This window comes from Poecilia mexicana, unplaced genomic scaffold (genome assembly GCF_051168715.1).
Source record: "Poecilia mexicana isolate PSO_F unplaced genomic scaffold, ASM5116871v1 scaffold_15, whole genome shotgun sequence".
Classification (NCBI taxonomy): domain Eukaryota; kingdom Metazoa; phylum Chordata; class Actinopteri; order Cyprinodontiformes; family Poeciliidae; genus Poecilia; species Poecilia mexicana.
Genome location: NW_028263384.1, coordinates 8171488 through 8186877, shown reverse-complemented (window position 1 = coordinate 8186877; position 15390 = coordinate 8171488). Strand labels below are relative to the sequence as shown.

The window sequence follows — 15390 nt, the reverse complement described above, 5'->3', positions numbered from 1 at the left end:
GCTGAGTCGTCTTTCCTCAACTTGCACACCTTACAGGCACCTGAACAATGGAGCAAGTGAAGCAAGTAGAAAACTTTTTCTTCTGCTCCCCTGTTATTTGACCCAGTAAAGTCTGATCACTCCCCGCAGTCACAAAAATGTCTCAAGTTACTGGTGCTTTTGATTCTCAATGCATATCTTTTTAACTATAAAATATATTCACATACCCCAAACCTTCAAAGCTACCGAGACGCCAGACTGATGTAACCAGCTGGTGGATGGAAGAATTCTCACAAAACCTTTTGACAGAATTATGTTTTCTAATCTCTCCTCATCCGTTAGTCTAAAGACTTTTCTCTTGCAACTCTTTGAGACGCAAGAGAATAAGCATTAGTCTTTGGACCTACCTCACCGTATCTAACTCTCCCAGCTATTCTGGGGTGATGATTCTGAGCTAATCTCAAGTTAAGAGTCAATAAATCAATCTACAAGCAAATCCAGCAAGTTTGATAGTATTCATGCCCTCTGCAGGTAAACTCGAATAGCAGAAGTGGACAAATTGAAGAGAAATATCAACATTGCTGCCTGAGCAAATTTCTGCATGAAACACAGCAACAAACTTCTGAACAATCATACAACACTTTGAACTGAGCTTGGTCAAAATAGTTAGACCAAAGCCTGGTGTCAAGTCTGGTGTCAAGTCTGCCTTTCTGAGAAACAAAATGATGTAATTTACGTCAAGAGAGCCAATTTCAGCACTTCAGATGAAATATGTGGGGACCTTTACATTGTGACCAACTCTTGAGGAAACAGAATAAAAACCTGAGTAACATCATTTTCTCATTTTCTTTAATGTAGTTCTTCGCCTGAACTCCTCTGTTCTCCACATTGCTTGAACTTTTTACGTTCAACCGTATATCAGTTCCCTAACTCCAGGAACTAGATGGGCGTGATGAATGATGTCATCAAGGATCCTTCAACAAAAGAAAAACATGTCAAGGGAAGCAATCCCCTGTTCGTATAGATGACTCTCTAGAACTTGCTGTGGGATGAGTGGGTGAGATGTTGCTGCTCTTCCCGACTTGCCATGTCACCAGGAAGAAGTGTGAGTGACAACCCAGATAAATTATCCATGGTGTGCGATTGGTAGAGCCTGTTTTAGATATGATCCCTTATAGAATGTGAACAAAGATGGCAGGTTTAAATTCCAGCCAAGACTACTGGAATATTAACACTCGACCCAGGTGGTGCTGCACCAGTATAAGCAGCTCATAATTTTTATATGCCTGTGTGCATGCGTGTGTGCATGCGTGTGTGTGCGTGCGTGCAGGTGTGTGTGTGAGGAATTCAGAGGGTGACTCATAAAAGAGCAGAGTGTGTTTGGTGGGAAAGCAGTAAAAGGTTACCTATATGTGGAGGAGGAAATGTAATCCATGGAGAGCTCCACATTACACTGACAAAGGAGATCAAAACCATTTACATGTCTGTGGATAAAGCAGAGTGTTATGGAAATTTAACCTGTAAAATTAGATCATTTTTTTCAAATGTGTTTTTGAGGGTTGAAACTAATTAACATGCAGTTAAACAAGGAAGTACAGAGGCTTTTAATGGGGTCAACCAGGTTTTTTTTTTTTTTTTGCAATGTATCGTAATAAATCACATCCTGTCCAACCTTTATTTTTAAACATCCTATATTGTATTTTACTTGTTATTTTGTTCTGTATTTATTTCATTTGATTTTTGGCTAAGCTGCATAGCGTTTTATGAATATTTTGTGATTTTAAATGTGCTATACCCATAAATTTGGCATGCAACATTCTGTGTGGTTCAACGGTATCGGTCAGGAGAAGGATGCGAAAATATTCTCCAGCATAATCATGATCTGGGCATGCTATTCTTCAGAAGCAACAGGGCGTTTTGTAAAAGCAGATGGAAATGATAAACATTTCCAAGTTGGGTTAGGCCCAAAATAATCACGTTTTTCCAAGATAGCACAAGATGATGAAGGACTTAATTGTTTTACTTTACGGTAAACCCAAGCATCGAATATCACGCTTTGTACTAGAAAATCATTGGCTCGATTCCTGATGCTGTACGTCTTCCCCATCTCTCCAAAAAAAAGCTACTGTTGCCACAAAACCCTAAAATAAAACTACAGAAATGCACTAGAATAACCACAGTCTGAACTAGGTCTAGTAGAAAATCAATAGGGTAACCTGAAAAGGACTGAAGGTAAAATTTTTCCACCAAATCTGATAGCAAATTTTTGCAAAGCAGAGTTAGCAGACAGTGCCATCTTAAGATCTGAGATGCTGATACATCCCCATCGAGTATCACAGTGTGTGGACTTGGTGGGCCCAAATTCAAACAGTACACTAAAGGATCCATTAACCAAAGGAAACTGACACTAAATAAAGAGTCCAAACCAAAATATGCAGAGAACAAAGCAAAAAAAATTGACATTTTATGGAACACCCTAAATGAAAACAATAGACAAAAGAGATGCTCAAAAACAGAAACACCCACAGCCTAATGGCACCAACTTCATCAACTTCATTGCTGCAATGAGCAATACCCCTCAAGTCTGTTGTGAAATCTTAAGAGGCAATCAAGAATGTGCATGAGCAACACTAGTTTAAATATTTATGTGTGCTAATATCCCTTCTGTGCAAGAGTTTTCCGGAGGCAGAGTTAATCAAATTGGTCGAACGGATATGGAAATATCTGTCGCATGTGCGGCAGGGAGGGGGACACTGGTGTGATGCGCACCATTCATGGTGCACTCAGTGTGGGCAGGGGCACCAACAAGCTGAAATTGTCTCAATTCATCAGTTCTGCAGTCTACTTAGCAAAGCTGTTCCTCCGATAATGTGCTAGAGGACTGCCAGATGAGCACAAGCCAGTGTGGACACACATCTACTGACTGTAAGTGTGAAGAACTACACACGGGGAAAAAAAACATGCACACAACAATTTCACTTTCTCAGTCTCAATAGTCACAAACACACACACCTCTAGAGCCTAAACACTTCCTCTCTGACCTGTTTCAATACAACAGCGTCCATTTGCTACTGCAACACCTTCAAATCCTTTGCCTTTTCACCAATTTACCCTCATCAATGTAGATTTTTGACTATTTTCAGTCAACATCGCAACCAGAACCCAGCCTGGATTAGTTCAGTGTGTTTTTTTTTTCATTAACACCTCAGAGTGAGTCCATAACATAACACCCACCATATGTGCCCGGCGCGAAGGAACCAAAGCTTCGTCGGAATCACTGCATGAAGAGCAGAGTGAAATGAGAAAAACTGAAATGATAATGACTAAAACAAGGCAAAATGTGACTCACTGAACAATATGGGTGAGGGTTTGACCATTAATCATGAGTTTGAATAAGAAACTACACACCGTTCTCCTTTCTGGTAGAAATTACTTTGAGCATCAATTATTAGTAATTTAGTCTCAGAAATCAGTGGGGGAGAACTCCTGTAGTAGGCTTTAGCTCTGCTGTCAGGTAATTGATCTTTAAAAGGGTGCTTTCTGAGAGCTTTGCACTGAGTAACTTTAAAAACAGGCTTTGCCCGCAACAGCATTAAGGCAAATTAGCACAATTTTGATGAGGAAACACTTTTTGTACCGTCGTGGTCCAGATTGCACTTTGTTCTTTCGGTTCTGTTTGTATATCTTGAATTCAAACCTGTCTGCCATCTACTTCAAATCAAGATATGCAACCAGATGTTGCCTGGAAATCAACAGCCTTCTGTCTGTTTCCTTTCCTAGGAAATGTGGAATATTTGCCTCCACCTCTTTCTTCTCCTTGTTCCTCTCCACTCATCCTTCTGCTAAGCCTGGCATGGCAGTGCACCAGCAAGTGATGTGGCGACACCACTCCCCAGTATCTGTCCTGGGTAACACTATCCAGTAAGGACTCGACACACACACACACACACACACACACACACACACACACACACACGCACACACACACACACACACGCACACACACACACACACACACACACACGCGCGCGCATGCACACTGTCTTTAATAGTGCCAGCTCTGTGCCCATTCATGCAAACACCGGAACACAACATGACAGTATTTATGCGCAAACACAGACACGCACACACAAATCTCTCATTCTGCTCATCTGATCTAATAGGTCCTTAGCATTTTCCAGTATTTTCCATTGGGTGCTGGCCAGCTACCTGGAACTAACACTGAACCTAAACATAGAGTCTTTTATGCGCTCAGGTGTCTTAAATGTCTCTGTGTTCTCAGGAAACAAAGTGCAGCCTCTACGAGAGACCTTTGATGTTAAGCGAATCATACATCCCTTTTTTTTTTCTCTCTCCTGTTTTGATCAGTGCAGCTGTAGCTTAACAAGTGATGGAACAGAGTTTGGCAACAAGATCCTTTTGTTTGAGATTTAATAACGTTGGTTGCATTGCTTTAGAGAAACACAATAAATGATCACGTAGCAATACAGGGTGATAAAATTTGTCAAGAAATGATCAAACTACCTGTGATATAAACTGTAACAGCTCTTACATAGCACGTCCAAAGCTACAATACACAACTATGTTTTGAAGAATTCATGTGAGTAATTTATATGACGTTTCGAATAAGTTATTGTGATAAGAAATATCGTTTTAAGACCCTTTTCAAGTCGTAATGGCAAAATAAGTTTCTCATAGATTAATAAACTTTAAATTTTAGTCAACGTGTAGCACTGGGTCTGGATGACATTCTAAATATCCAAAATAAATAAACAAAACGATAAATAAAATAAAATGAATTCTGAAGTCTTTGCAAAACAAACGTGTCCTTCAAAGAAAAAGTGCTTGATGAGACCAAAGCGCAAGACTGAAGACTTTTGTCATCCAGTTTTTGGCAGAAAGGGAGAGAGCGAGAAAAGAGAAAAACGATAAATTATTGAGTTTGTTTTAATTTGTAATGAACTACAAAATCTATGAGCTACAAAGTTTCTGTTTGTTGAAATACTTCTTGTTATTTAAACTTGGCAATAGTTGGTCATTCAAATGTTGAAATGTAATACATTAGCCAAAATGTGACACAAATTTACAAGTGGACAAAATGGGGTTACTCTGTGAAACATGACTCAGAAAAGTAAAAAAAAAAAAAACAACGAGAAATATGAAATATGGGGGAAGGGGGAAGAAGAAGATGAATTTTAGACCCAGTCCATCATTCAGAGAGCAATTTATCTTGCAGAAATATAAGTGGGAACAGGCTCAGCTTGATCATTTTAGCAAGGTGATACTCACAGAGTGGCAATTCATTTGCCTTGGTTGATTTTTTCCCCCCCCTGTCAGTAGACCAAAACAGCCTGGGGATCATTTGCTGACACACTCATACCATGGATAACTCAATCAGTTTCCTACAGACTCACACCCAAATACCAAACCTGCTTCTGTTACTCAGACACAATCCAACATGTAGACATGTCAGCGCAGTGCGTGTGGGGAAAGCAACACTTTACACACTGGTACGTATAAGTACATGGATGTGCTGTGATTTTTTGCGTACCAAAACAAAAAGAAACGTCAAAGTGTTTGTTGAAAGAAAACAACAAGTCGGTTCTGCACAAAATGCAGACTGTGGCTGGAACCCATTTCCTGCAAATGTGATTAGCGCAACACACGCTATCTCATTTGGGAGATAGAGACATAATGTCAACCGGAGGAGCATTATTCTGCGAGAAAGCAACAACAGCCACTCGTCTGTATCAAAATTCATGCAGCAGGTATAGTCGATCCCTCTATACACCCAAACACATTAGGAAGAAGAAACAAAACACCTTTGTGATGCTCGGTGTGAATCCTGACGCCAAAACAAACAGCAACGATCAAAGGGAACCTTTCTTTTATAAATCATGTGCTTTGTGCTTTGTTGATCACTTATGTGTGAAAGTATTTGTGAGAAGCATGTGTCGATGCCACGCAAGTTTTCGCAACTGTGCAGCTTTACCAAACATCTGTCGGTGTGTTTGGAAATTAGGTGACATTTTATGTTTTACATATGCATTTGCGTGCTGGGGTTCTTTATCAAAGATTGACTGCATCGCATTATGCAGTCAATTAAGAGAGGATTAGTTACATCCTGGGTTTATGAGATTCAGATTTCATTTGCAATATGTAAAGATTAAAACAGTGGACTCATGTAGCATCTTTGCAGCTATAGAAGATTTTTTTTTTCACTGATGCTGGAGCCTGAGATTGAATGTCTGTTCGAATGCCCCCGTTTGTCCTGTGCCGCACACACATCCAGTTCATGTTTGCTTTTTGCCACAAAATCACTTAAACACACTTTTAGTTGAAGTAGCCGAATTAATATCCAATTTTTATTTTGATGCTGTGATTTTTGATGTTAGCTCACCGCTCAGGGTGTCATTCTATCATGGGGTGACAAAAGTGTTCTGTGGAGAAAAAATAATAATTTATCAGTTGCACCCAGATGTGTTTCAATAGGGAGTGGTGACCTGCTGGTTTTATCCACAGTGCAGTCATATTGAGAAGACACATTGAGGCTGGACAACAATGCTAAACCTGGCAAGTGATTATCTAAATTTGATTGAGTATTTACAGTTTGAGATTTGGGAGAAGGAAAATAACATTTTGAATGTTAAAAGGTAATAAATGTAGAGCAATGGAACCTGGGCCTGGACTCCACATTGATACAGATTATGTAAAAAAAAAAAAAAGAAAAAATGTCTTGATATGTTTAATAATTTCTCATCCTCATAAATCCAGGGCATCTTTTACATAATATTCACCTCTGACTGGAAATGAAGAGCACTGATGTGATATCAGAGCAAAGCAGACATGATTCAGCACTGAGCTTATCTATCACCCTCTAGTTTTCAGATTAAATAACTGGTTTTCAGTGAACTGATATACATTTTTAGAGAAAGTTAAACATCTCAAAGTCCAGGTGTGCAAACACTCACAGCTCTTCCACAAGAATATTTAAAAAACCAAAGAAAAGCCACACAAACAAATTAATTACTAAAAATTAACGACATGCAAAAGCCAACAACCATCTTTAAGCAATCCAGATCAAGAAAGCTGAGCCAAAACAACTTTTCCTTTGTCAAATAAAAGTGTCAAACATTCAGCCAGTCCAGCTTTATGAGTAAAGTTTTACATTTTCAGGTCATTTCATTTCTTTTCTGCTAAGTGTCATGTCCCGCTTTAGAACGCACTGGCGCTTTTTCCTGCAAACTTGCCTGAAGCGTGAGAGATTACTTGTGCATATCTCCCCTACATCCCACTTAAACAAATGGTTTGCTTTGTTAAGTGTGCACAGCTGATCAGAACCGCTCAGTGTGGGAGGCTGCGGTCTGGAGCAGATGTAACGACTTAACCCCTGTGACCTCGGCTGTCCTGCAGGAGCAAATAAAATGTCAGCATCCGGCTTCGCAGCATCTCCTCTGACAGCTCCACTTCCTTCTCACAGAGCTCTTCTTCCAAAAGAAAGGGCTCGGAATAGGGCGGTCCGATGATGGGAACACAATACCTCAGTGGAAGCCTTTTTCATTGGCACCACTGGTGTAGAGTTATGAAAAGCCTTAAAACAAATCCATCTTTTCATCTAAGCTTCAATGCCGCAAAGATCTGGGGATCACCAAGACAATGAGACCAACACTAGCGGCGAATCTTTGTGATAACAGGTTGTTTATGAGTGATAAGTGATGGAAAAAAAAAAAAACATCTTCTGACTTACATCTCAGTGATAAACCATTTGACTGTTATGTAGAAGACCACTTTATATCAAAGTACGGTGGAGGATATGTAATGCTGTGGACTTGTTACTCAGCTAAATGCGCCATTTCCTGCTTCGGAAGGAAGCTTTTCGGGTTTGTGCGAAGGCGACAAAAAAACTTTATGAATGCAGAAACCATGAACGTCAAGCAACAATTCATTCAGAGTGTTGCAAAAACCAGACAAAAACCAGGAGAGGTCAGAAAAGATCTGCAAATTGATTGTGTGAGAGTGGAGAGAGGAAATCAGAGTATTTCACATAAGAAAAAGAAGAAGAAAACAAGTTGTGGTCAGTGGGAGGCTGTTTTCACTCTAAGGGCTTTCCTCCCAGAACCCCTTTGTTTTGAATAAAGTTTAAGCACTGGCCTGTTGATATCTGTCATGTTTGTAGACTGACTGATTTCCCAGATCTCTTGGAGAAAGTCCAAGTTGTACAAAGATAAGTTAAGCTGTGGCCTAATTATATCGAGCGACTGCGAGCACACCAGAGTTTCTGTTTCAGCGTCACTTACTTTCGCTCTGTCTGTGTTGACCTGATTCACAACAAACGTTATCATGACCAACAAGCTCTGATTCAGAAATATAGAGCTCTGTTTACTGTAGCTCAGCTGTGCATGATGGCATGAGCCACCATGTCAAAGGACATTTTATACAACAGGATATCATCAAAAAGCTCTTGTTACAAAAATTGGTATTCAGCAATGTTAAAACTTATTAATTTTCATGGTTGTGGCTTACAGTGGCTAAAAACTCAAAATATATGTATTTTCTCAAAACTTTAGAGCAGTTCAACATAACATCAACATTAGCCTTGAGCCATCATGGATTCTGCATCTCTCTACTCTTCTTTTTTCGACTCTGGGACCTTAATTTCCAATTATTGTGACCATTATTCTGGTGCACTTTTTCTTTCCACTAAACTTTCAAATTGGTACTATTTTATCTGAACAACCAGCTTCTTTAGTAATGCCTTTTGAGGCTTACCATTATTGTGGAGGGCGTTGATGACTGTCTGCAGGACAACTGTGAAGTTCGTGACCGTGTAAACAAACCTTTATTTATTGGACTTATGTAATATTTTTAATTAATGAACCCCTTTCACTTATTTAATTGAATCACCAAAAATAACCTTTTGACAACATTCTAGTTTATTCTTTACTAATGTGTCTGAATTGTACTTGTACAGGTGATGAAGTCGATGTTGCGGCTAAACGAAGCAGCACAGCGGAAAAGACGTGTATTTTCTAAGCAGTTTTTCGACGTTCGAGAGTTAGAAGTTTTAAAACCAAGAATAAAATACGCAGCACTTTTTTTTCTGAATATTTGTAGCTAAAGTTTGTACTCACACAAAAGCGTGGTAGACAAAAGCCCACTCCCTCGGTCGCTCCAGCACATTGTAGAGGTAATTCTGGAGCCGCCGGTACCGCGCGTTCCTGCGGCCGCTCTGCGAGCTGTAGGTCAGCGGCTTCCCCAGCAGACTGAGCCGGGCGCCCTGGTTCCTCTCCGCTGCCGCCGCTGCCGCACCTGCTGCTGGGGGAGACAGCAGCCCGTCCCCGACCCGAGCCGCGTTATTCATCGTCCTCCGTCCAGATTCCACATCTTTTAACGGGTGCTCCTGAGTCCGGTTCCCAGCGGAAGTCTTCAGCCAGATCCCGGTGCCGCCGCTTTCATCGCCGGTGTGACTTCGCGGCATGGCATCACCAGCGCGAGCGTGGAGCGCGCTCAGAGACCGGCTCGCACTCACATGTAGCCAAGTGTGTTTCTCAGTATTCTAACTTCAGCTATTAATGTAAATCTGATTGAGAGGTTAATAATGAGTTAATTTACTAATGACCTCCCATCCTGTCTCTCTACGCTCATTTGAACACACGCAGACTCCGATTTGGATACTTTGGCCATCTGCGCAAGGCTGGGAAAGAGTTGGGTTATGAAGGAGTGGATCTCCGAAGACATTTGTCGGGAGGGAGGACCCCTTCCCCTCCCCTTCCACCCTCCCGCACTCATTCTTTTACCAACGCATCCTCACTCGCCCACTGGACTATAGTCTTCACGCTTTGGACAGACAGAGGTGGTTCAGCACGAGCCTCGAAAACAAAGTCATCTGGATGAAGCTGGAGAGAAATGTGATTCATTTGTTAACTTTGATCACATGTTGATAGGAGCCAAATCAAGACTCCAGAAGGAAGTTTTCTTAATAAAACAAACTATATAAAACCAGAAAATTTCGTATAAAATCTTCTAGATAGATAGATAGATAGATAGATAGATAGATAGATAGATAGATAGATAGATAGATAGATAGATAGATAGATAGATAGATAGATAGATAGATAGATAGATAGATAGATAGATAGATAGATAGATAGATAGATAGATAGATAGATAGATAGATAGGTCACATTTGACAAGTGACTGAAAATTTTCAGGCCAAAAACTATTTATTTACCTCGATAACAAGATTTCCCATCGTATTAACAATATTAAAGGATCAGTGCAGTGATTGCATGAATAAGAGGAAAGAATTTGCAATTACGTTCTGACACAAAACACTGGAATCTAAATATCCTGTTGGTGAGAGCAAAGCTTCTATTTGAATCTGAAGAAACCTCCGTGTCAAATGATGCCAGTGATGTTCAGGCTCTAAAGAAAAGCAAAAGATAACATCATTTGGTTGAAAAGCAACTGGAAGTTATTTATCTATTTAATCAACATATATTTGTGGTTGAAATGTGAAAGTAAAAAAAAAAAAGCGGCATATCAATGAAGCTGTCAATTAGTGCTTGAGTGAGGTTTAAGTGTTTTAGGTGTTAACATGGCGTGAAAAGTGAGCATAGGCTTTGTGTGATCCCAGATGGCAGCATTCTGCAGAAAGCCTCTTTGGCAACAACATAGTTTCATACAAGAGTGCAGGTGCTACTTTGACCTGCCATTTAAACATCTGAGTATTGAACAACTTCTCCAACCTAATAACATTTTTATTATTTACAAATGAAATCTGATGTATTCACAGCATAATCTCTGCAAATTTATTGATGACTCCAGTATTGGTGTTTACAAATTATTATTATTATTATTATTATTATTATTATTATTATTATTATTATTATTATTAGTAGTAGTAGTAGTAGTAGTAGTAGTAGTTATAGCAGTTTATTTATTTATGTTTTCTTTTTTTACATCCCACAGTATTAGGTCCAACAACTGATTGCATAAATTCCTTCAACTTTATTGCACATTTCTTTTTGCATGAATATTCGAATATTCGATCTTCACCCCGTCTCTTTCGTTTAAAAACCCCTTTCTCGCTGTGGTACAAGCCTGACCTCTAGTGGTAAAATAATCGCATTACAGCGATCCAGCAGAACCTAAGATAGGGGTCAGCAACCTTTACAACTCAGGACAGCCGAATAAAATTCTTATTTTATTCAGTGTTCCTTTGTCCTTAGTCTCTCTCTTTGTTTTAATTTGTTCCTTTTAATGTTTAGCCAAAGTTAATAAGAGTCATTGTAGAAGGTCCAAAGAGTCCCTTGCAGTTCTGGTTATTATTATAATATTTTGTCTCAATATCTATTTTAATACAAAAAAGATGTTTGGAATCTTTAAGTTAGATTGTGAAACCTAGATTCTGTTATCACTACGATTAAATATATAAGCTTTTGGCTATCAACCTATCAGCATATATAGACTATTCATCTTTACAGATAGCTAAAAGCAATTACGAAAAAGAAAAAAAAACGTATTTTTGTTGTTGTAGCCATGTTTACATGAATATAAATTATATTTGTAACCGATACAATGCATTCGTTTTAAATGTGTCTTCCATGAGTGTTTCTAGACACCACGAACACAAATTCAGCACCAAGGACAGCTGTCCAGCAAAGACACGCGCGAGAAGTGAGAGAAGTGGGCGCCATAGCATATAGTGGGGGAGTGTGCTGTGTGAGAGAGAGGGAGAGGTTTTTATTATTATTATTATTATTATTATTATTATTATTATTATTATTATTATTATTATAAAAGGAGAGCAGTGGTTGGGGTTGGGATTAGGCTCGTGCTGTGGGTTGGAGTGGATTACGCGGCGTCGCGCGCGCAGAGAGGGAGAGAGGCGGAAATGTGCCGCCGCGCTTTATCGCCCGACGAGCTTCTCGGTCGGCACCTCCGCCATCTGATCGCGACACTTGAGGCGCACCCTGACTCTTTCCGCCTGCGCTAAAATCACAGCCCGCACCAAGGTGTCCTCTCCGGCTGCATGGAAACATGGCCGACGTTCCCCAGATCGTCAAAATCGGGATTTCCCTGAAGATGCTTCCGAACAACAGCGCGGTGTTCTTCAAGTCGGACGGAGCTCGGTTCGGACAGACGCGGACCATCAAGCTGCTGACCGGCTCCAAGTACAAGATCGAAGTGGTGGTGAAGCCGGGAGCGGTCCAGGCCACGTAGGTATTCACATGGATTATCCTTATCTGGTCTAGGAGGGGAAAAAAGGGGGCAAATCCGGTGAAGCTGGGAGGCAAAACCAACAGGTATCAAATTCAAATTTTCTTTTTATAGAGCGAAAATTTAGAGCTTAGTATTTGAATATTTTCTGTGAGGTTGCTGCTGCATTTTCTTTTTAAAATAAATACATTTAAGAATATTTTCAACTCAGATTAGTGACTTTTTCCATTAGATATTTCTTCATAAAAACGCTGCGAACATATGCACTACATTTTCTGAGTACTTTCTATTTGACCATCGGACAATGGAAATTGTGCATTTTTATTATATAAAAAAAAGTAGTTTAAAAAAATAAATTGTTTTATTATTATTATGGCTTCTTGCTGATACAGACTGATCAGCTCTTTTTTTTGGTGTGCATGGGTTTTTGCAATTATTATTATTATTATTATTATTAATTGATCCAACATTTTTGGTCTTGAGGGCTCCACAGGTCATCGATGCAAGTTTAAAGCTGACTCTACGTGCGGCACGTGAACGCAACACAAACACCTCCTGGTTCCACGTCAAATCCACCAAGGATTACTCTGGGATGCGGGCCTTTGTGGTGTTGTGTCACCGGGCTCTAGTGATTTGGACTCCTGGTTATGTAATCAGAACAGTTGTACTGCCATCTCCAAACACGGATTAGAGACGGATGTTTGGCCGTAATTCTGTAAAACATCCCTGAGCATGCTCCTCAATAAGAATTATGTGAATGTAGGTCACACATGGGATGATGCAGAAGAGCTGCTCAGCTGAATGTGGGGCACAGAGCACAGCTGGGGGAGCCTGCAGCTCAAACCTGATTTGTCAGTGGGGCGGTAGCAAAAAATCTGTCAACGATGTCCAGCTGCTTGGAAAGAGTACTCACGCGATTTGAAGCTTTTTATATTTTAATGAATATGCAAACTACAATACATTTAGTAGGGATTGTATGTTATGCATTGTAGCAAAATAGTTGAATGAATGAGAAATCATTTTTTTATTAATTAAAGACTCTTCAGTTCTTATCTTTCAATGCGATCAGTTGCGTCTGAGAACTACACTGCAAAAACACAAAATTTTAACAAATAGTTTTGGTCTAGTTTCTCGTCCAAATATCTTAGTACACTTGAAATAAGACAAAGCTAACTTACAAGCAACTTTTTAGCAAGGCATAGGAGCTTAATATTGTTTTTTTTTAAGTGCTAGTTCCTCTGACAGATTATGTCACTTTTGATAAGACATTTTTCCCTGCATATTAAGTGAAATAATCTGCCAGTGGAACTAGTACTTTCATACCAGTATTAAGGAATTATTAACTTAAAATAAGCTCCTGTGTTTTTCTTTAAAGTTAGTTTTGTCTTATTTCAAGTGTGATAAGATATTTCCACTAGAAATTAGACCAAAAGTACTTGGTAAGATTTTGTGTTTTTGCAGTGTAACATGCATATGAAAGTCCCAAGATAGTAGCTCTTGAGATGGAGGTGGGCATGGCTGGTTTAAACAAAAGGATATTTATGTCTTAGAACGGCCTAGTCAAAACATAGAATTGAGAATCTTTGGTAAAAAAAAAAAAAAATGGAAAATTGATGCTAAAAAAGATGCTATCTATCCAATTTGACTGAGCTTGAGCTGTTTCAGAAGAATTGTTCCACTTTGTGCTGGTTAGTCACAAAAATAGTTGTAGCAGCAACGTGGCAAAATGAATATTTTTGCAAGGTTCTGCATATGTCTTCAGTATGTTTTGCTGTGTTTCTGCCTGCAGCTCCATGAGTGTGGGTGGAGTGACCTTTCCCTTGGAGCAACAATCCAAAGACCCCCAGTCTGTGGTTTACACCGGTCAGTATGATACTGAGGGGGTGGCACACACAAAGAGTGGCGAAAGGCAGCCAGTTCAAATCAATATACAGGTATGGGTGTACTGCACACGTCTGACGAGTATGAACCCAGTGTGTGGGTCGATCGGCTTTTTCCACTATCGTCAGTGACACAACTGATCTGATATTTGTGTCTGTATTCTCTTCAAAATTCAAATTAGAGCAGTCATAAAATATAACATAAATCAGTACACTTAAACAGTACACTTGCAACGGCTCCCGCATTTCCGCATTAACCTTCATCCTGTGGTATCATAAGCTCTGTAGAAGTTTATAATGATGCATCTGTCCTAGCAATGTGTTCCTCTTTCTTGTCACTTTTAAAGGCTTTTCCACAAAATGTACTATATAACTGGATGTGCGTGAGGTGTTTCCTTTATTAATAATCACGTTTTCACAGCAAGAAATTCGATGATGCTCAGACCGTAAGGTGTGCATGTCTCGTACGTGTGTTTGTGCTTTCAGTTCACAGAGGCTGGATCTTTTGAAACCGTGTGGCAGGTGAAATTCTACAACTACAACAAGAGGGACCACTGCCAGTGGGGCAACAGCTTTAACAGCATCGAGTACGAATGCAAACCCAACGACACGCGCACGCTCATGTGGATCAACAAAGAGATGTTCGTCTGACGGCCAGAGGCGACGCAAAAGACGCGAGTGCGTGCGTTAACGAGTCCTCCCTCCTTCAACCTTCTGTCAGTGTCAGAAAATGTGAAGCTCTTTGCAACCGAAACAGACCCACACTCTTGCTATTTTATGTAAAAGACTACATAAACTTCCTTGGAAAGTTTTTTTTTTTTTCATTTACACTCTGGTATTCTGTCCCTCAAATGTGGAAAAAATACATTTTTGTGTAACAGTACTGTGTAGTTGTGTAAGATTACCTGTGTTTACGATGAGTGTGATGAGTCTGTGTTTTACAGATGGTGCTACCGATGTGGTTATGTGGATATGTATGTATTTTTAAGCTACATGCAGTACTGAGAAAAGTCTTGAGCTGTCTCTTATTTCTTGAGATTTATTTGATTTGTTTAAGTTACTTAGCGCTGAGTAATGATATTTGGTCACAAAGTCTCCATTGATTCAGTGTTGTTCATACAACAGGAAACTTAAAGAACCATTCATAAGCTTAGTTCAATCTAAGATACCAAAGACAACACAGTTAGTCACATACAGGAGAAATAATCTAGTATTTAAGCACCAATAAGATGATTCCCAAGGATCTATTAGCATAGTGCTAGTGCTTAAGATTAGCACTAGCTTTTTGAAAAACCCTGGGAAGGAGAAA

At 39.7% G+C, this 15390-nt stretch overlaps 2 protein-coding genes across 3 annotated transcripts in view; one reads left to right on the top strand and one right to left on the bottom strand.

The window, feature by feature from the left end:
• Positions 1-9762, bottom strand: part of kcnq5a (potassium voltage-gated channel, KQT-like subfamily, member 5a) — a 104351-nt gene extending 94589 nt beyond the window's left edge. For both annotated transcript variants that reach the window (XM_088012850.1, XM_015011878.2), the window contains exon 1: positions 9111-9762. In XM_088012850.1, coding sequence (XP_087868976.1) covers positions 9111-9457 — 347 coding nt within the window. In that variant the 5' untranslated portion in view covers positions 9458-9762. The remainder of the gene's footprint in view (positions 1-9110) is intronic.
• Positions 9763-11664: 1902 nt separating this feature from the next.
• cnrip1b (cannabinoid receptor interacting protein 1b) lies at positions 11665-14981 on the top strand. Its single transcript, XM_015011880.2, has 3 exons — positions 11665-12200; positions 13991-14135; positions 14568-14981. Exons 1-3 carry the CDS (start codon positions 12022-12024, stop codon positions 14730-14732), a joined length of 489 nt encoding a protein of 162 aa, XP_014867366.2. The 5' UTR covers positions 11665-12021; the 3' UTR covers positions 14733-14981.
• Positions 14982-15390: the final 409 nt, after the last annotated feature.